The sequence below is a fragment of the Aphelocoma coerulescens genome, unplaced genomic scaffold, assembly GCF_041296385.1.
Source record: "Aphelocoma coerulescens isolate FSJ_1873_10779 unplaced genomic scaffold, UR_Acoe_1.0 HiC_scaffold_73, whole genome shotgun sequence".
In the NCBI taxonomy this organism is placed as follows: Eukaryota; Metazoa; Chordata; class Aves; order Passeriformes; family Corvidae; genus Aphelocoma; species Aphelocoma coerulescens.
Genome location: NW_027184060.1, coordinates 117,533 through 137,005, shown reverse-complemented (window position 1 = coordinate 137,005; position 19,473 = coordinate 117,533). Strand labels below are relative to the sequence as shown.

The 19,473-nt window shown below is 42.2% G+C and overlaps 2 protein-coding genes across 2 annotated transcripts in view; both read left to right on the top strand.

Annotated features, from left to right (window-relative positions):
- LOC138102372 (lamin-B2) overlaps positions 1–16,086 on the top strand; it is a 36,937-nt gene extending 20,851 nt beyond the window's left edge. The window contains exons 5-12 of the mRNA XM_069000060.1: positions 2,056–2,226; positions 5,358–5,483; positions 5,682–5,902; positions 6,464–6,755; positions 7,278–7,385; positions 8,205–8,324; positions 9,713–9,814; positions 10,910–16,086. Of these exons, the coding sequence (XP_068856161.1) occupies positions 2,056–2,226; positions 5,358–5,483; positions 5,682–5,902; positions 6,464–6,755; positions 7,278–7,385; positions 8,205–8,324; positions 9,713–9,814; positions 10,910–10,951 (1,182 nt within the window). The 3' untranslated portion in view covers positions 10,952–16,086. The remainder of the gene's footprint in view (positions 1–2,055; positions 2,227–5,357; positions 5,484–5,681; positions 5,903–6,463; positions 6,756–7,277; positions 7,386–8,204; positions 8,325–9,712; positions 9,815–10,909) is intronic.
- Positions 16,087–17,405: 1,319 nt separating this feature from the next.
- Positions 17,406–18,605, top strand: LOC138102376 (mitochondrial import inner membrane translocase subunit Tim13). The gene is made up of 3 exons (XM_069000074.1): positions 17,406–17,589; positions 17,734–17,802; positions 17,878–18,605. The coding sequence occupies exons 1-3, from the start codon at positions 17,464–17,466 to the stop codon at positions 17,974–17,976; spliced, it is 294 nt and encodes a 97-aa protein (XP_068856175.1). The 5' UTR covers positions 17,406–17,463; the 3' UTR covers positions 17,977–18,605.
- Positions 18,606–19,473: the final 868 nt, after the last annotated feature.

Below are 19,473 nucleotides of genomic sequence, written 5' to 3'. Positions count from 1 at the left end.
TGTTGACAAGAGCAGGATGCAACTGCCTTGCTTATTGCAGAGATAGTTTTCTGCCTGTTAGGTGAATGGTTCTAGTGAAGACCAAAATTTTTGTAATAGTGGGAATTGGGAAAGGGAAGCCTGACCTTCTCTCTGTACCACATGCAAAGTGTTATGTCTGTTTATTCCATCTTTGGTGGTTCTGCAAGCTCATTTAATGAGTGGCTGCTGAGCAGTCTCCACATGCTTCTGCCATTCATCTCACCTAGGTGTGATGCTTGGCTCACCATGCACCAAACCATTTCAACCAGGTTAACTAGGAGGATACTTAAGTTTTTTTGGTTGAGTTGAATTTTTGACCACTTAGTGGCTGAGTTATGTTTTACCACAGAATCCAAAGGAGTGCTCAGACTGGTTTAAGGGATGGGACAGGGCTGTGTGGCTAAGGACAGGGGACAGGGGCTGGAGCAGGGCAAAGAAACCAAAGATCACCCTGAGATGTACTGACCATTGTCTCACTTCCATGCCCCTGGAGTGGTTGAATTGGTACACTGACTGCAGTGACAGACCCTTGTTTGGTTGTAGGACCTTAAAATAACTTTTTTTCTTGGGGAGAATGTGTCACTATTGACTGAAGGTGAAGCTAAATGAAACAGCAGAAGCTATTGCTAAAGCTTGCTGTGCCCAAGGGTGAGTGTTCTTTAGCCATCCCTGAAGCTCTTTGTTTCTTGTATGCACCAATTCAACACACGAAGCAATAAAGAAATTGATTTGCTTTACAGGAAATTGATTTTCCTTGACGTTAGTGAATTGATTTGGTTCACTGAAGGGTCCAAATCTCCATTAGAATTAAGACATTGTGATTGGGAGTGTGGCAAGTGAGGCCTGCTTATTCTAGTGGTGTTGAACTGCTGGATCAGCTCAGCCCTTCACCTGATCCTTTGTAGTCCCCCACGACATTCCTTCAGTTTCTGAGCTGTCATTGCCTGCAGTTACTGAGAGACTGCTGCTTGCTAGTTTTCTTGGTGTAAAAATTAACCACAGAGGGAAAGCTTCTTCCATATCATTTCAGAGCACATTGCTGCCAGTAAAAGGACATGTTTCTCACGATCTATCTTTAGAGGTAGAGCATTTCTGCAAAACAGCTAGTAAAGTTGCTTTGAATTTGTGTTAGCCTGTTATGACTCCAGTCTGGCAAAATTGAGCCTTGCTTCACTTGCTGTTGTTCCTCATGGCCCTGCTGCTAACTTCAGGCCTCCTCCCAGTACTCAGAACCATTCCTTGGTTGTTTGTCCTGCCCTGAAGGAAGAAATTGTTTTTCTCATACCACACATTCAGACCTGGCCAGGTCTCTGCATGAATAAGTGCATGAGTACTTACTAGTACCTTACTAGTTTGGAACCACTGTTCTTAGGCACAGAAAACTCATACATTTCTAAAAATGAAAATTTCTTAGTACAAACTCTAATCATAAAAAATTGTGTTCTCAGGATTGCTTGGGTTGCTACTTTATTAATACTCTAATCAAAATCTTATGAGAAGGGTCATCAAGTATATAGAAAATATATGAGATCAGCATGTGCTTAAGAGTGAAGTTTGAAGATGCAGTTTATCTCTGTAATGATTTTTTAAAATATATATAATGTTCACAAAAGGTGTTCATTTTCATCTGACTCTGTGTAGACTGCTATTGTAATGTCAGGATGTTTATTAAGAAGGACAGAGTTTGTAGTGCAGCATATGGAATCTCTTTGCTATGTAAAACTTGATGGTTTTTTCACCTCCCTTCCCCCCATTTTGACTTTTGTAGCATAAACCAGCTCCTTACTTAGACAGTACATGGCTATTTCTGAAGCTGGTTTTAAGCTGGATCACTTTTAAGAATTACATCCTGACAAATGAGAATACTTGAATCTGTTAGTGCATGCAGCAATTCCCAGGCTTAAATGCCTGTAGTACTTAGCTCCATTATACTAAATAGTTAGTGCTGCAGTAGTTAATTGTTGTCTGACTCTAACTGCTTGTACTGTTTACCTTAGTCTGGGAATTTGTCCCTCTTCTTTTGTGTGTGTGTAGGAAATAAGGGAAACAAGAAAACGACATGAACATCGTTTGATCGAGGTGGACACAAGCCGCCAACAGGAGTATGAATCCAAAATGACTCAGGCTCTGGAGGATCTGCGAAACCAACACGATGAACAAGTCAAACTCTATAAGATGGAGCTGGAGCAGACCTATCAGGCTAAGGTAACAACTGCTGTCCACAGCGCTGTCAGACTGGAAGCACAGTTTGTGAGATAAAAACCACTTCTACCAGCTCTATTGCTCTTAAGGAGACCAGTAACTGTAACTTGAGGAAGTTTTGTCCCAGTGTTCAAATGCCTTCCCTGGGACCTGTGTGCTGGTGCATTTCCAGGGAGGGTATAGCCAGAGGTAATAGCAAGCAATAGCTTTAGCCAAGAGAGGTCAGTTAGTGAGAAAACGTGTAGCTGTTTTTGGTCTCTGCAGAAGACACAGTAGGAACAGTGGATGTCATGCAGTAGCTGTTTAGACAATGTCTTCTGCTATAAGGGTTCTTTTATTATGTCAGTGGATCCAGTTTTTCCTCACAAATGGAGGGGGTAGAGAAGACTTGCAACATGTGCAATATGTTGTGCATAAGAAGCTGGAGGGGGGGATTGGAGAGCTTGGGAATAGGTGTGTTTCAGTATGGGCTTTTGCTTGGATGCAGTGAGCTTGCAAACTAATATAGACACATTGGAAGGGCCTTCTTGTCTAAGGGTGCATTGTCACTTTGCTCTTACTGTGGTCTTTGCAGTGTTCTTAATCATGCCAATACACTTATGAATATGTCTAAGCCTGGCTACATTTCAATGATCTAAGTTAGTTCTGGACTGGAAAATTACTAGATGCAGCTGTGATTTCTTTGGTGACAGGGAAACTTCAGGCAAGACATCAGACCTTTCTTGACCAGCTTTGGTGATGAAAACTATGGTATATAATTTGGAAATCATAGAATTGTAGAGTGGTTTGGGCTGGAAGTAACCTTTAAAGGCCATCTAGTCCAGCCCCCTGCCTTGAACAGGAACATCTTAAACTAGACCAGGCTGCTCAGAGCCCCATCATGGCAATTCTGGCTGTTGTCAATAGTTAGAGCCACTTCTTGTTCTCTTGTGCTGGAAGAATGATGGTACTGCTAACATTGTTCTCCCCACCCTTCACTGAGACTCCCTCTGAATTCTTCAGGTTGATTATTTGGTTTGAGAAACACAGATCTACAAATATTTAACTTACAGCAGCAACACTATAGATAATAGATACTAAAACCCCAAAATTAAGTACAGTTGGCAGTGTTGGAATTATTCACGGAACTCTGGAACATGTAATACTTTATACAAGGAGCTATTTGGATTGACTTGTCACAGTCTGAAGGGGATCCAGGATAGAAGATGCTTAGAAGAAAATTTTTAAGAAAAGGCTGCAATATACAGACTTAGAGAATGAAAAAGTGCAAGCTTTGAATAGGGGAATGAACAAATTAAGCTGCTTTTTCCCTGCATAAAAGATGGTTGTTATGGATGAAGTTGGAATATGAAGGGAAGGGTTTAGCTGTGAACTTCATTCTGTGATTTCTGAACAAAGATGTGTCCCTGTTGGAGAACCAAAGCTGGGAAGGAATATGATGTCAAAGCAAATCATTAGGTTTAGCTACTGAGCAGCTCCAGGATGAGACGGTCTTGGGTAAAAGCTCACTTCTTGTACAGGACAGATGTGGAGCTGCTGGAGAAAGTCCAGAGAAGGCCACAAAATAATAGAGGTCTCCGAGGCTCTGAGGACTGGAGCACCTCTATTATGGAGGGAGCTGAGAGAGATGGGGTGTTCAGCCTGGACAGGAGAACTCTCCAGGGAGACTTTATCGTGACTTTTGAATACTTAAGACGGGTTTCTAAGAAAGATCATCATGATCTGTGATAATAAGCAATAGAAATTCCAAGTATTTGGCACTAGCCAGCATGACTGTAAGATAGTGAATGGTTGTCAGACTTCAAATATTTTTTAATATTAAACTTTACAAGAAGTAATGGAGTGTGTAGTTGAAGTTCCTTCAAAATCTGTAGCCTAAAGAAGGCTCTGTGTGTGCTGCTCAGAACCTAGTGAATAGCAGAGCTAATGAAGACTGATTTTATAAAGCTTTGTGCTGTGTGGCTAAAGAACATCTTCTCCCTGGAACTATTCTTAGAATTGGATCGGTTTAGTTTTTGAGTGGATTCCACAGTGTGGCAAAATTGTTGAAGTCCAGCTGCATGCAAGGATGCAGGGCATGGCAAAGGATGCTTTTTCTAGCTCTCTGCTTTCATGAAACTTACCATGTAACAGTTCTGGTTTTGCTCTCTCTGTTTTGGTTAAAATTAACCACTAGAAATGAAGCTTGTTCACTAGGTGAATTTAACAAAAATTAAAACCAAATCATATATTGACAACTATTCGGGAAAGAGAATAAAACCAAACCCATTGTTTTGCCTCTGGGACAGGATGTTGTCTGGAGTGCCGTGGGTAGTTTTATTCCTTCTTTCAAAGGTACTACAGAGTAATACAGACCAGACTGACAAAGACAATGTAGAGTGGGAAACAAGTCATGCATGAGAAAACTTTAAATAAAACCTTCACCTGGAAAAGAGACACGTTGAGAGAAGTGGGAGATAGAGTGGATGTCTGTAAAAGGATAAATGGCATGGGGGAAGGTGAATGGGGAGTGATGGTTTATTATTTTTTCAGTAGGAGCAGGAACAGTGAATGTCCATGGCAGATTGAGAAGAAACAAAAAGGATTGTTCTTTAATATAGAGCTAAACTCTTTGCCCCAAAAATTCAAAAAGCAGAGACAAATTCCTGCCTGAGAAACCCATGGAGAGGTAGTAGGGAGCAAAATACTGTCTCTGACTTAGGAAGTCCCTGAGTTGCAAATGGCCAGCAGAGACATAATACCTGTGGAATATTTTATTGAGTTAGTCTCTGGGCATCCAGGGAACTGTTGGACCAGGACAGGAATTAGGTAGGCAGCCTTTGCTGTCACCCAGTGTGATTTGCCTTAGGACAAACAAGCAGAGCACGTGGTCAGTTTTTTGGAAACTAAGGTTGCTTGTATAATGGAAGGGCTAATAGAGTATTTTTTTAACAGCATAAGCAAATCCTCTAGGAACAGATCTGAAATAGATTTTCCTGGTCCTCAGAGCATTTCTTAATGTTATGCACTTCTTATCCTAAACTTACCAGACCATTTAAAATTTTTAAAATTAAACAGTTGCTATTTTTTTACCAAAAGTATATTGCTGGATTTCTAACTCAGTACAAGTGAGCTGTATAAAACTTTCCTTCCAGCTGGAGAATGCCAAATTGTCCTCTGACCAAAATGACAAAGCTGCTGGTGCAGCTCGAGAGGAGCTGAAGGAGGCTCGCATGAGGATAGAAGCTCTCAGCTACCAGCTTTCTGGTCTTCAGAAACAGGTAAAGGGACTAAATTTGCTTTTGGGTCAAACAAACAGCTGTTTTGTGTGAATATATTAACATTTCTGACCCTTCATATTTTCTGAATTTTACCTAGAGAAATCTTTGTTGTGTTCATTTGGGAGGGAGAAGGCTTTTAACTTTTTGAGTGGACTTGCATGGATGCCAAGTGGTCTTTCTCTTGTGCTGTGTGCCTAGGCCAGTGCAGCAGAAGATCGCATTCGGGAACTGGAGGAAATGATGGCTGGTGAACGGGAGAAGTTTAGGAAGATGCTGGATGCAAAGGAGAGGGAAATGACAGACATGAGGGACCAGATGCAGCTTCAGCTTACAGAGTACCAAGAACTGCTTGATGTTAAATTAGCACTGGACATGGAGATCAGTGCTTACCGAAAACTCCTGGAAGGAGAAGAGGAAAGGTACGTACAGATTCCACTTTCTTTTCTCAGGACTTACAAGTGTTATTTTCATTTCTTGCACTTATTTTTTTACCACTTGTGCAGGAATGCCCAGATTTCCTTTCACTGAAGTTGGCTTCACACCACAGTTGCATGGAACACTTGTTCTCAACTGAACACTGTCTTTATTTTGGGTTTTTATAATGGGCTTGGAGTACAGTGGAATATATCATTCTGTGCTTGGTCTTCATATCATCTTTTTACTCAAGTGCTTGTACTTCTGTGGTTTTAAATCATGGGGCCTGAGAATAGTGTGTTTAGTAGTAGCTGTACTGGAGGGAGGGGTTAAGTGATCTGTGTTGCTCTCAGTAGCATTGCTTTCTGTGTCACATGGTCATACTGCCAGAACATTCCTCAGGGATGGGTAGCCCCCTCCTCGTTGTGTATGAAGTCCTCTTGACCTAGAGAGTGAGGCTGCTGTCAGCCTCAGAGCACATTACAGTCTGGTTACTTGGGGATATTGTAGCTTTGTCTGTGGTTCTCTGGATGAATTCATTAAAATGCATTCTTGGTTGTGTTAAGGTTGAAGCTCTCTCCAAGTCCCTCCTCCCGTGTCACAGTCTCTCGGGCTACCTCCAGCAGCAGCAGCAGCAGCACTTCACTTGTTCGCTCTTCTCGAGGCAAGAGAAAACGTATTGAAGCAGAGGAGCTTTCCGGCAGTGGAACAAGTGGGATCGGCACTGGAAGCATCAGTGGCAGCAGCAGTAGCAGTAGTTTTCAAATGTCCCAGCAAGCTTCAGCTACAGGAAGTATCAGCATAGAAGAGATAGACCTGGAGGGCAAATATGTTCAGCTTAAGAACAACTCGGAGAAGGTGAGCATCACAGATCTTATAGAAAACAAGGAGGAGCTAAACTGAGATGTTACACAGCCCTTTGCAGCATGAGTAGGTACATCCATGTGGAGAGCAGGAGCAGCATCTCAAGGTGCAGCATCCTCCAAGAATTAATGGGAATCAACTCCAGGAATCAACTTTTGAAAAGTTGAACATAATGGTTGGTTAACATGAGTGTAATGTTTGCTGCAGGAAGAGAACACAATTTGTGTCCCAAATGTGTAAATGTGTGCTGGGACATTGCTCACAGAAACAGCCTGCTGTCTAGCAGAACTTTGTTGTGTGAAATGAATAGCTTTTAAAATTTTGCTGAATGACCTTATGGGATTTACACTTTAGACTAACTGGATATAACCAAATACTTTCAAGGTAGAATGCAAATGTCTAACAACCATATAAATAAATTTATATTCCCATTATTGTAATAACAAAGACCTAGACTCTGATGCCTGTTCGTTCTGTTTTGTTCGCTTTGAATAACTTTCTGATTCTCTCTGTTAGGATCAGTCTTTGGGTAACTGGAGACTGAAAAGACAAATTGGAGATGGAGAAGAAATTGCTTACAAATTTACTCCTAAGTATGTCCTCAGAGCTGGGCAGACTGTTACAGTAAGTTGTATTTACAGTATGTCAACAACATATCCTTCTGTTGATGCTGTGGCAATTGGAAATCTTGAAGTTTGCTACAGCCTGATTTGGGGTGTAACTTTGGGGTTCATGGATCTCACTTTAGAGGAGCAGGATTTCAGTTATAAAAATGCAGAACAAAAAATGAATTTCTGTATTAGTACTTAAGTATTTAAGACTTTTTTTTTTGGACACAGAGAAAGTTGAATAAAAAGATATTTTGGAGGATTAATCAAGGACTATTTGTTTCCAAACAACTTTGCCCAGGTTTGGAACCCTAATCCTGGTCAACCTCTTAAAGAAATGGGAATAGTTCAGAGCATTCATCCAGACTAGTAGACTGTAGCTAAGACTGGATTTTATCAGCATTAACTGTAGTAGAACAGCTGCTTTTCAATAATTTTACATTTTATTTTCAGTCTGCAGCATGTTCTTTTAAGGAGAAACAAATGTATCTTTTAATCACTTGCAGCTATTTCTACTTAAGTATCAATTGTTCATATACATATAAAAGGTTAGGTTGATAGACTACATGCTGCTTTTTGCCTTGGCTCCATAAAGTATGGTTATTGAGACAGTGGTAGAAGAAATTTGTTCAGAAAAGAATTGATGACTGCAATATTAGATTTTTTAAATACCTTACTACAAGTAATAGTGTAGTTAAAAGTAGGGCAAAACTGCCATTGGAATTCAGAAAAAAAAAACTTGGTACGTAGAGTGAAGTAGGAGAATTAGGGGGATATGTATATTTAAAGGAAAAAATTGGATAAACAGCTAATTACAGATTGTTGTTCTCACTAGATCTGGGGAGCAGATGCAGGCGTATCTCACAGCCCCCCTTCTGTTCTCGTGTGGAAGAATCAAGGCAGCTGGGGCACTGGTGGAAATATCCGCACTTACCTCGTAAACTCTGAAGGAGAGGTAGGTTGTGTCCATGGGCTCGTTATCTCCCACTCTTAATTTGAGGGTGGGGTGACATGACACAATGACAAGATCCTGATTGTAAGATCTCCCCTATTGTCTTCTAATATGACAGTTTATAACACTGAAATAATTAAGTCTGTACATATCTCTGACATTTTTGGGATATTTTTGAAGACTGTGATCGTCATGATTATGCCCATAGGCACTTTTTTCCTGTTTTAGAAGAATATGCTGCTAGTAGAGAATTTGTTTGGAATTGCAGTATGTAGTTTCAAAAGAGACAAAGAAAAGAAACATTTCTGGCAATTTGAAGTTCCATTATATAGTTGCTATGATGTTCTGAGGTGCAGTGTAAATGTAGGAAGATAGTTGTCCTTTCCATGTTAGAAGCACATCATAAGTTCTCATTGGGCAGATGTTCCTGAGCATTTTGCATTGTCTTACATCTGCTCACAGCTAATTTTTTTAAAACCATCCCTGCAGATGACTTTTGCAAGAGAGAATCGTGCCTTGGCTGTTACTCATAACCATGCCATTATCCCAGCAATCTGATAGCACTAGGAAAAGGAGACAGACCACAGTTGTATCAGTTTTTGTGTTGCCTTTCTCGCTGGCAGTTTTCCAGAACAACGTTGTGTGCAGGATGAAGTAGGAGTGGGGGTAATTTGTACAAATAGAAAGCTAACACTCAGTATCCAAACTGTGTGGTCAAACTAGTATCTGAAAAAATTTCAAATTCATGTCTGTTTTCACTATGGTTACCTTTACCTTAGGAGTGTATGTTAAGGGCAACATTTTCCACAACTAGAGATTTTCGTGATTTCCATGGTGCAAGTACGGAGAAGAATTTCTTACTAGTTATAAGTGTTAAAAAGAATTTAGTAATAAAGGAAGCTTCCTGGGCTTTTTGAATTCTCTTTAGTGCCTGGCTTGTAAGACTGTGCTGATAACCAACATATGCAATTGATACTAAATATTTATTAGAAATTGCAAATATTCTTAATGTTGTGTAATCATACTGAGAAAGTTTAGTTTCTCACATTACACTGTGTTTCAGTCAGCTCTTACCTGTGTCTGCTGTGACCTTGTGTAAAACTGACTACTAATCACCTGAAACATGTCTGCTTCCTCTTAAATCCCAGGGTAATAAAAGAGAATTCAAGTTGGGTGAATTACATTACCATGCCTTTTAGTGCACAGAAATAGGAATGATGTTGTGGTTTGCAGGATATTACCAGTATTTGCTTGCATAGCTAGTGTTAAATCTAGGCTAAGTTGCTTTAAACTCTCCAAAATTTAATAAGGATATTATATTGATGGTATAGCAAAAACTTAATGGATAGATAATGACTCCTGGCCATCTCCTTATCTGTCATTTTGTGTAGGAAGTTGCAGTGAGAAGCGTTACTAAATCAGTAGTCATGCGAGAGAATGAAGAGGAAGAAGACGAAGCAGAATATGGAGAAGAAGACCTTTTCAACCAACAGGTAATCAGATGCAGACAAGATATTTAACTTGTGCCTCATTAGTTGGATCAATCGGGCGTAAGATTTAGGAGGGGGTCCCCTTCAACTTTTGTCAGCTCTGAGCTTCCTGGTCCTTTCTTCCAATGCAACATTGCAGTGCACAGAGAGAGGACAATGTGAGCGGTGCTGCCAGGAGTTACTGCTGGGATCCATCCTGGTACGGCTCAGGCAGTGGCCGATGCCAGCTCAGGGTATCTGTGCTTCAGATCACACATTTGCAGTATTAGCAGGCAGTGTTCCTCCTGTTCAGTGTCTGCTGCTCTGTACAACAGAGCTGGGACATTCTTGCTGGAAGCAGAATATTACCAGATAACCATTGAAAACCAGGAATGCGTGGTACTTCTCTTGCTGCAAGCTTCAGTTTATTGGTTTATTTTCTGATACAATATATCTTCTACACCTGAAATAAACTTGTTTTTTCTTAATAATACCACCTCAATGCTTTGATAACCCTTAGTTTAATAATGTGAAATAAGTGACCAGCAGTTGACAGAGCAAAAAAAGGAGAAAGATGTATAGGTGATATCAGAAAATATTTTAAATTTGAAATTCAAGGGATTTGTTCCTCTGATCAGTGGCCATCAGTAGCTCTTTTCACAAAGAACCCATTCTGTGCAGGTTTGCAGGTAAGTTCTCAAAGCTTTTTGGTCCCAAAGAGATTGAGCAGTGTATTTGTAGTATAAAGCAACTGACTTTTCTTACCCAAAAAAGCAGCTGTAGAGCAGAGATCTCTCTCAAATGGAATCAGCATTTGAAATAAAGGAACTTGCTGGTCTCGAGCTAATGACATCACAATTTAATTTGTCATCTGTATCACTGTTGGAAAAATGGGGACTAACCAGTCAACCCATTGCAGGAAAGCACAACCCGAGGGGCAGCATGTCAGTCCTGGCAGCAGACTGGGGCATGTGCTCTACTTCCTCTAGAGTACTGATGTTCCCTTAATATAACTAAACTACTAAAAAGTGCTTTTGACATCTGAGATGATAACCAGTCTAGGCTTGCAATCTGAATAGCTGGTAAGAATTGAATTCAACTCTGCCTATCTTATTTTAGGGGGATCCCAGAACAACCTCTAGAGGATGCTCAGTGATGTGAAAAAAGAAGAAAGAAACTATTATTTGCGCTTTTTCCCCTTCATTTATTTCCTTTTATTTTTGCTATTTTTTCCTTCCAGAGCCACTGAAAACTATTTTTATATGCATCACCTGATTTCTTTGAAGTTTACTCCTTGGTACATTTTTATAAAAAAAATTTCAGAAAAAAACTTTACTGAACAAAACTGCCAGAATTTTTAATAGATTTCTTTATTTTTTCCCTCTTCGTTGAAACGCTATATTGGAATACAATATTTTTCCCCATACAGAGTTTAAAGTCTTACATAGAAACCTAAAGCAGAAAAGAGATTTTTAGCTAAAATGAGATGAGACTCCTTGAGTGTATGGTAAATGGATAATTACATATACAACCAGTATAATACCCCCAGAAAAGAAGTTCAATGAAGTGTGTTCATCTGCAGGGCCCTGGGAGAGATTCACAGAGTGTTTCCTCCACAGTTGTAGAAATGCTAGTATTCTGCCTGGTATCCTCAGCAATTCCCAGCTTAGGAAAATTAGACCCCAGATTCATTTAAAGTGCTGCTCCACAATTGCAATGACACAGGGAAGCTTCATTGTAGGCATTTTTGACTCAGGACCTTGCCATCGTGTCTTTCTCCAAGATTTGACAGCCTAATGGTAAAACATCTGGGTCTGTCACACCTGACCTCCATGTCATCATTTCAGAAGATGGAGAATGGTGGGTTCTGCTTCCTGAACATACACACCATCCTAAGTTGGAAGTGTCAAACCCAGAGTTTGCAATGTTTGATTTTTAGGGATTTTGCCATTGTCACAAGTTAAATCATGGACACAAATTGTGATATTCAGTATTTATGATTTAATCCTTTTGACATATTCAGCTTTAAGGATATTTGATTAAGATTTTAGAAGTAAAACATATTTATACTTTTGGCAATGATAAATATTGGGGATTTTAAAGGTTATCCCATGTAAATGTTGACTTTGTTAATCAGAGCTAGATACAGCTTGTTCATACTTCTCTTGTGTTCAAAGGGGCATTGTCAGATATCCTAAGGAGCAATATTTGCAAAATAGGGCAGAAATAGTTCAATGCCTTTTAAATAGTCAAAGGAACTGCCTCTGTTAAGGACGCAAGTGATGCAGCGTTCAAGTGCTCGAGGCAAAGTCTAACAAGGAGTGAAAGGAGAATAATAAAAAACACATTTTCTATATGTGTTGTATGGGCAGCACGTGATTTTTATTTTAATAGGATGCATTTTTTATCTGACAGTGTCCATTTAGCTTAAGGTTTCTGCTGCTGCATTTCTCTGGAGATAACTCTTGAGTCCCATAAGGGTTAGTGTTCATCCTTAAGCACGAGGGAAAATACTTGACTGCTCCAAAGAATGCAAATGTTTTTTCAGCTACTAGTTTGGATACAAAATTTGGATACCCTTTGATTCCAGCATAGAATCCTGTTTTTACCTGCACTCTTGAACTCTGATCTTGTCATTCAAATAGTTAAGACTCATCAGACAAGTGACAAGGTTTGGATGTTTTCGGTGGCTTTCGGACATTATGTTCTCTGAACAGTATCGTGACTGACAGATATAACCTAGAAAGTCAGTTTAGTGGCTCTGGCTGATGGCTTTGTTATGCAAGCAGGGTGGGAACAAAAGGGGCTTTAAGCTTCAGGATTTATTTTACCATTTAAAAATAAATCAAAGATGCTACTTTTCTCTGTTTGAATGGGATGACTGAGTTGCTGAATAGACATTTAGAATTATGTTTTAATCCATTATCAGAAGACCCATTACAAAAAAACAGGATGAAGGTTTGGCTGTTTGGGCTGATGGGATAACTGCATTGATGTACTTGGCCATCTTTCTAATGTAATTTTCCCACTCTGCTTGAGTAGAAGGTTAAATATGTAGTAAATCATGTCTCTTTCTCTGTAAGATGTATCTAGTGAAATTATGTTTCTCAGACATACTGTTACAATTACCTTTTCTAAATTCACTGTTATGCAAATGAATGCAATCAATGTAAATTTATTTTTGCAACACACCTTCCAACCACTGGACACCATTTCCCTTTCTGACCCACAGCTTCTACTGACATAGTGTTTGAGGCTTTTTGCTTTTTCCCTAAAGATCTATATTTATTTTTTTACATCGGCCAGTTTTCAGACTGCTTATTCCTTTATGATTGTCCTGTAAATTTAAGATTATTTTGTGATCTTAAATACTAAAGCAATGAACATGCAGTTAATTTGCATTTTTTCTGTGGTTTTTTCTTTGTTTGTTTCCTGTAAAGAATGGCCTCAGAAAGGCAGCTCGAATGAAGAACCTCTTGCTACCTGAGCCATAGTTTTCTTAACAGCTACTGTATGGGGAATGTGTCTTCCTGTAGCCTTAAGAACTGGTGCTTGCAGATCTCTTGTGATGAGCACTGTGCCCTTGAGTAACAGTCTGCAGAATTTGTCCTTAGAATTGGAACTGTGTCCTTTAACTTTGGAAACAGTTTATTTGATTCTTCAGGACCATGTTTAGGTATATACAGGTCAAATAAACCTGTTATTGACACTGTGGGAAAAGCCAACAGTCTGAATGTGGATGATTCTGTTACCACAGTGCTTTTTAATAGGCTACTAAAAATATGATAAATAACTCCTGGCTGTAAATTACAAGATACAGAAGAACTACTGTATTCCATGTAATTTCTTTTTTGTGTGTCGCCTTCTCCAGCCACCATCCCGGCCTCTTGCTTTTGATGCTGAGCTTCAGTCTTAACAGCACTGTCCTGGCCAGACTGGGAGGCAGTTTTGTAGCTTTACCAGCCCAAAAAGCATTGTTTCTTTTTTTTCCATCTTTCAAGGATTTCTTTCAATTTTCAGGATATTTAAAGCTTTTTGTCCAAATGAAATCCAGTGTCACCTTTCCCCCTTTTTCTCTTTGATCCTGTATATGAACCAGTCTTGACGAAATTAGAACGTGGACAGCAGTTCTACTCCAGTGCTGATACCTGGCATAAAGCTTGAAGGAGAAATAGATTTGACTTGTCTGGAGAAAAATGATTTTAAGGTGTCCCTGATGAGGGAAATGAAGATTTTATCAGAGTAGTTACTTGAGCATAACTATCCATATGGATGTTCTTATTCCAGAAATACAACCTTATTCTGGATGAAATAGTAAATAGTTTTTCCTATGTGTAGATCATAACAGAATATCATATAAAATACAATAGATGCATCCTGCCTCCTCCTAAGCTCATGCCACATGAAAATACTTGTCTCAGAACAAGTCCATCCATCTGCAGACCTGTCAGGAATGTGGTGTCTTCTGGAGTGAGGTGTAGCCTCAGAGTCCCTGGCATTTCATGCCACTTTTGTCTCCCTTGCTTCTGCGTTTGTTCCTTTTAACTGTTGCATTGCAGTGACATACTGCAAGGAGCGGGAGTGGCTGGGATTCCCTTGTTCCATGTTTCCTGTGGTTCCTTTGCTGCTGCATTTCAGCTGTATTTCCAGTTTCCCTTGTTGCTTCACAGCTCTATTTCCCAGCAGGTCTCTTTATGCCTACACGGGGCTCCAGCTTGGCTCTGACAGAACCCATCATTTGCACTGACATGTTGCTCACTTGTCTTCAGCTCTGTGTTGCCATTAGATGGGGAGTTGGCTGCATAGTCTGTGTTTGTAGCAGGAACCAAAAGTCTCAGGAAGAATATAAATATCTGCTTCCTGTGATGTAAAAGCCAGCTGAGCATGTGTGCAAGCTGGCAGTAATGTGGGAATTGTACTGCAGTGTGAAGCAGTACTATACTGTGAAAGATCACTACGTGTGGTGTCTGTCCTTGAGCAACGGGACACTTCATGTTCAGTTCAGGGATCTTACTGGCTTTTATACACCTTTTTTTTTCTTTTTTAATGGTCATCTTGTATAAAGGCCCTTTAACTGCAACCTGAACAGAGGTTGCAGGTTAGAACAGACCTATAAAAATCCTCTCTGCACCCCAGGACATTGGAGAATCTGTTCCTTTTATGTGCATCAGAAATGTTTTGATGCTGTAGGAAAACATGCATGCTGTATGTTCTAGATCTCTTGTAGCCACTTCTCTCATGTCTTCACTGTTAAACCATTCTATCTCTTCTTTGTGTATCTTCTTTTGAAAGTCTTATCTCTAAACAAAGGCATATCCATATTTGATCCTGCATTTTATTGACACTGTTGGGTCCAAACTGTGTGAGCAAAGCCTTGTGAACCAGTGAGCGGAAGGTGAGATAGTGATTGCATTTTTCAAAGCACTGTTTTAGCTGAATGTCGGGACAAATTATATTGGAGAGATTGTTTTCTCATTTAAAATGGCCTGGGAAACAGAATTTTTATTTGCCCTTCAATATGCTTAGCTTTAAACCAGTTTTAAAATTATTTAAAGGTGTTTGTTGGTTTTTTTTATACAAGATCATATTTACATGCAATTATTATTTGTAAACATGCCTTTCTTGAAATGCTAAGGTCTAGAGTGAAAAGGATGCTTGATATTCAAAGCCTCCATTCAGAATAGCACAAGCAGTGAATTGACTTGGAGTTCGAGATAATAAGATGTGGTTTATTGAACTTCCAGCTTTTCTAGTTAGCTATTACTGAAGTGACAAGTCCATCTTGGTAAGGCAGATGTTACTGTATATTCAGCTACCCAGATCATTACACTAAAATTACAAGCAATAATCTATTTTGAGCAAGTTTAAGCCAAACTGCTTTCCATTTGGGCACAAAATACAGTTGATCTCTTATTTTCATAGCAGTGATGCCTTGTGACTTGAATTATGATTTTTATTTTTTAACAAAATTTTGATTTAGATAGGTCTGGCTTGAGGGCACTGCAGTAACCACCTCCAGTCAGCTGCTGCAGATGAGTTTTTGGAAGGTTCAAGTTTTTTAAATAGGGAATTATTAAAAAGATTGGTAACAGAAACACAAAGGCAAAATTATAAAATGTTCACTTGAAACTCAGAAAATCTACATCATGATCTAGACTTTATCATTTCAAAGTGGTTTTTCTTTTCTTTTTAGAATATGCATGCCAAATGTCTTGTCTTTTTCAATGATTTGTAATATACATTTTATGACTGGAAACTTTTTGTACAACACACTCGAATAAATGTTTTGCATTTTATTGGTTTCCTTCTGTCTATTAACAAACACACAGGTCATGTGGGCTGTTTGAGAGGACTCATCCAAGGAGGCCTTTAGTAAGTGTGGAGAGAGGACACAAAGAGCTGTGCTCCTAACAGTGATCAGCTGAATCACGGAGGGGATCTGGGGATCGTGGGGCGCACTCCAGAAGCAAGCGAACGCTTTCCGTAAATGTGACACAGTGCTGGTAGAACGTGCTGTCCTCTCTGATCAGTACCAACAAAAGCAGGGGGAAGAATATCAGGAGCTGGAGCAGATAAACCTTCCCTTGCTTTCTCATCACCCCTGCACTGAAGGGGTTTTTCGATTTAACTTACTTGATGCTAAATAAGAATGAGAGCAGATACCAATCCCTGGCAGTGATGGATTCTTAGGGATGCCCCAGAAGCATTGCCACAAGCTAACGCATTTGCCAACCTGGCTCAGCTTCCAGCCCACCTTCCAGTCCGTACTCATTTTAAAATTGTATCTTAGGCAGCTGTCCCATTGTTAGTGCTAGCTGATGATGCTTCTGCAAGGTGGTAGGAATGAATTCTGTTTGAAGTGGGCAGATCCAAAGACGGGATGATATGGTTTGCAATACTCTGGAGTGTAGGCTTGAGCTAGTGAAGATGAGCCCAGTTTTGGCTTTAGCTCTGCTGTCATACTCAGTCCCCTCCTCTCATGCCATCTCCTACCTGCACATCACATCTCACCCATGAAAAAGAACTCCGTAGCATTGTCCCCTTCCATTTGCTTCTACCTCGTCCCACAGCATTCTTACTTAACAGAGGTAAGTGTAATGGAATTGAGGCAGACTTTAAGGGCATGGGCCTCTCACCTGAGTCATGTAAGGCAGAAGGAAGCCTCGAAGAACAGAGGGGTGAATTCCGGAGACAACTCACAGGGGAGTTTCTCTCTGCGGGGATCCCAGCAGAGCCGGTGTTTCACCACGGGGTGCAGCTGGGCAGCGTTTGTGTCTCGGGTGCTGCCGGTTTAAAGCCCCTTCCCGTTGCCTCAGTTCGTGGGGCTGAGCTGAGCCCTAGTACTCGAATGCTGTTGTCTGACCCGGGCCCGGCCCGGCGCCCGGGAATCCCTTGGGAGCTCGCTCGGGGCCGCCTCTTCCGCGGCCGGCGGTGACACCAGCGCTCGGGGCCACGGGCCACGAGCGGCGGCGGGACGGGCATGGCGGGACGGGCATCCCGGGACGGGCATCCCCGGCCGTGCGGCGGCTCCGCTGAGGCGGCTCCGCTGAGGCGCTCGGTCCCGCCCGGCGCGGGGGCGGAGGCGGCGCGGGGCCCGCCGGGAACCGCAGTCCCGGGCGCCGCCATTTCTCCCTTCGGCAGCGCAGGGCCCCCGGGCCGCGGCGTCTCTGGGCATGGAGAGCAGCTTCGGCTCCGACTTCGGCTCCGGAGGAGGCGGCGGGGGGAAGCTGGACCCGGGGCTCATCATGGAGCAGGTGAAGGTGCAGATCGCCGTGGCCAACGCACAGGAGCTCTTGCAGGTCAGAAGGGGCGGCGGGGCGGGCAGGGGCGGGCTCGGTCCCGGTGCGGGTCGCGGCCAGGCCGCCCCGCTCCCCTCGCAGCGAGGGCGGCGGCTGCGGCCGGAGCCCCCGGGCCGCGGTCCCGCTCACGGGCTCTCTCCGCAGCGGATGACGGACAAGTGCTTTCGGAAGTGCATCGGGAAGCCCGGCGGCGCCCTGGACAACTCCGAGCAGGTAAGGACGGGCGGGAGAAGTGGGGACTCGCGGCTTCCCAGCTCGGGGCGGCCGCTAAGGCTCTGTGTCCCGCAGAAGTGCATCGCCATGTGCATGGACCGGTACATGGACTCCTGGAACACAGTTTCCCGAGCCTACAATTCTCGGCTGCAGCGGGAGAGAGCCAACATGTGACGCCTGCCAGCCTCCGGGCCGAGAGGGACCATGTGGGGAAGGGACGAGCGGCCAGTCCAGGTGGTTAGGGGTAAATCCTGCTGCCTTCCCAGCCCCTGCCATGGCAGAGCAATAAAACCTCGCTGAACCTTTTGCATCCATTGGCTTTTATTAGCACCAGCTCCAGGAGAGAGTGATTTTTTCCATGAGTTGCTTGGTTTACTTCTTGCCCTTCCCAACTGTCCATACTGGCCCAAGGCATTATATCAATTGATAAATCCCTGCCAAAAGGGCTGCGACAGGCAAGGAGCCTTCTGTGGAAAACAGGGGCCAAGCCAAGCCAGCAGCACAATGCCCTTACTCGGGATTCCAGCATGGACCTATCCATCAGGAAGTTGCCCAGTGTCTTTTCATGAGTGGAAAAGCTGCCAGAAGATTCTCCACATGCAACCTTGGCTCTTTCATTCCTTGTATCTGTATAGCACTATGTGGGCTATCTTTGGGCTTGTGGGCTTTGACTCAGCTCAGTCACAGTGTTGGGGAGCAGGACAGCCTTGCAAATAGTTGTGCAAGCACGGCGAGGGATGAACAATGTTGGGAAGTACTTAGGTTCATTTCTGTATGGAATAAAGCGTGTTGTGTGGCTGTGATACTCTGTAGTTTCTGGCTTGACTCTGGCATACAGTCCATCTTGGAGCCTACATTCTAAGTGTCATTTTTTTGATGGAGGAGCATGTCTGCAACAAGGAATGTGGGTCTGCTTTGGGGTGCAGCTCTCTATTGTTTTCTGCTTAAACACCACTCGTGAAAAGGTGGGTTTGTGCTATGTGGTCACCAGTGGATACAACATCTGGAAGAGGAGAGTGTTGGAGATTAACAGTACCCATGTAGTGAGTTTTTTTCAAGTCCCTTCTTTTGAAATCTTCTGTATTTTATAAAAAGATTTCACTGCTTGCCAGACCCAGAGATAGACTGGAAGGATGACATCTCCATACCTGCTAGGACATTCAGAGGGATGTGATAGAACCTAAAGCGTTCTCACACAAGGTAAACTGTGAGGAGATAATTGGGTATTTGGACTTACTGAAACTGGAGTTTCCTTTCCAGACTGTCAGAATGACTACTTGAAAATAAAGTGCTTTCAGACATGTTTGCTTAGGGGGCTTTTTACTTTTCTTTATGGCTGTATGAATTTTGTGGCACTGGCTGTGCAGTAGTCCCATTTTGTTCATGGGAACATCCCACAAGTGTTCCAGCCATGGGTCTGAACCCATCTGGAGCTGAGCCATGTGTGGAAGCCAGGTCTCCCACCTAGCCTGGTGCTCTGTCTGGGAAAGTTGTGGATCTCGCTGCCAGCTGGGTTGGGACAGAAGAAACCTCTTGCTATACCGAGATGCAGACTTTAAAGCACCACAAATGAGGAAGGGGTTTGGGGAATGAGCAGCTGTTCACTTTTGGTGGCTGAATCTTTGGGGACTTGTCTAAGTCTGCTCTGCCTGAGACTCGGCACATGAACTC

What these genes read in the sequence shown, in the direction of transcription:
- LOC138102376 (XM_069000074.1), top strand. Translation starts at nt 17,464, where the DNA reads ATGGAGAGCAGCTTCGGCTCCGACTTCGGCTCCGGAGGAGGCGGCGGG. An exon ending in ACGCACAGGAGCTCTTGCAG is followed by an intron (nt 17,590 to 17,733) that starts GTCAGAAGGGGC and finishes CTCTCTCCGCAG; the next exon opens with CGGATGACGGACAAGTGCTT. An exon ending in CCCTGGACAACTCCGAGCAG is followed by an intron (nt 17,803 to 17,877) that starts GTAAGGACGGGC and finishes TGTGTCCCGCAG; the next exon opens with AAGTGCATCGCCATGTGCAT.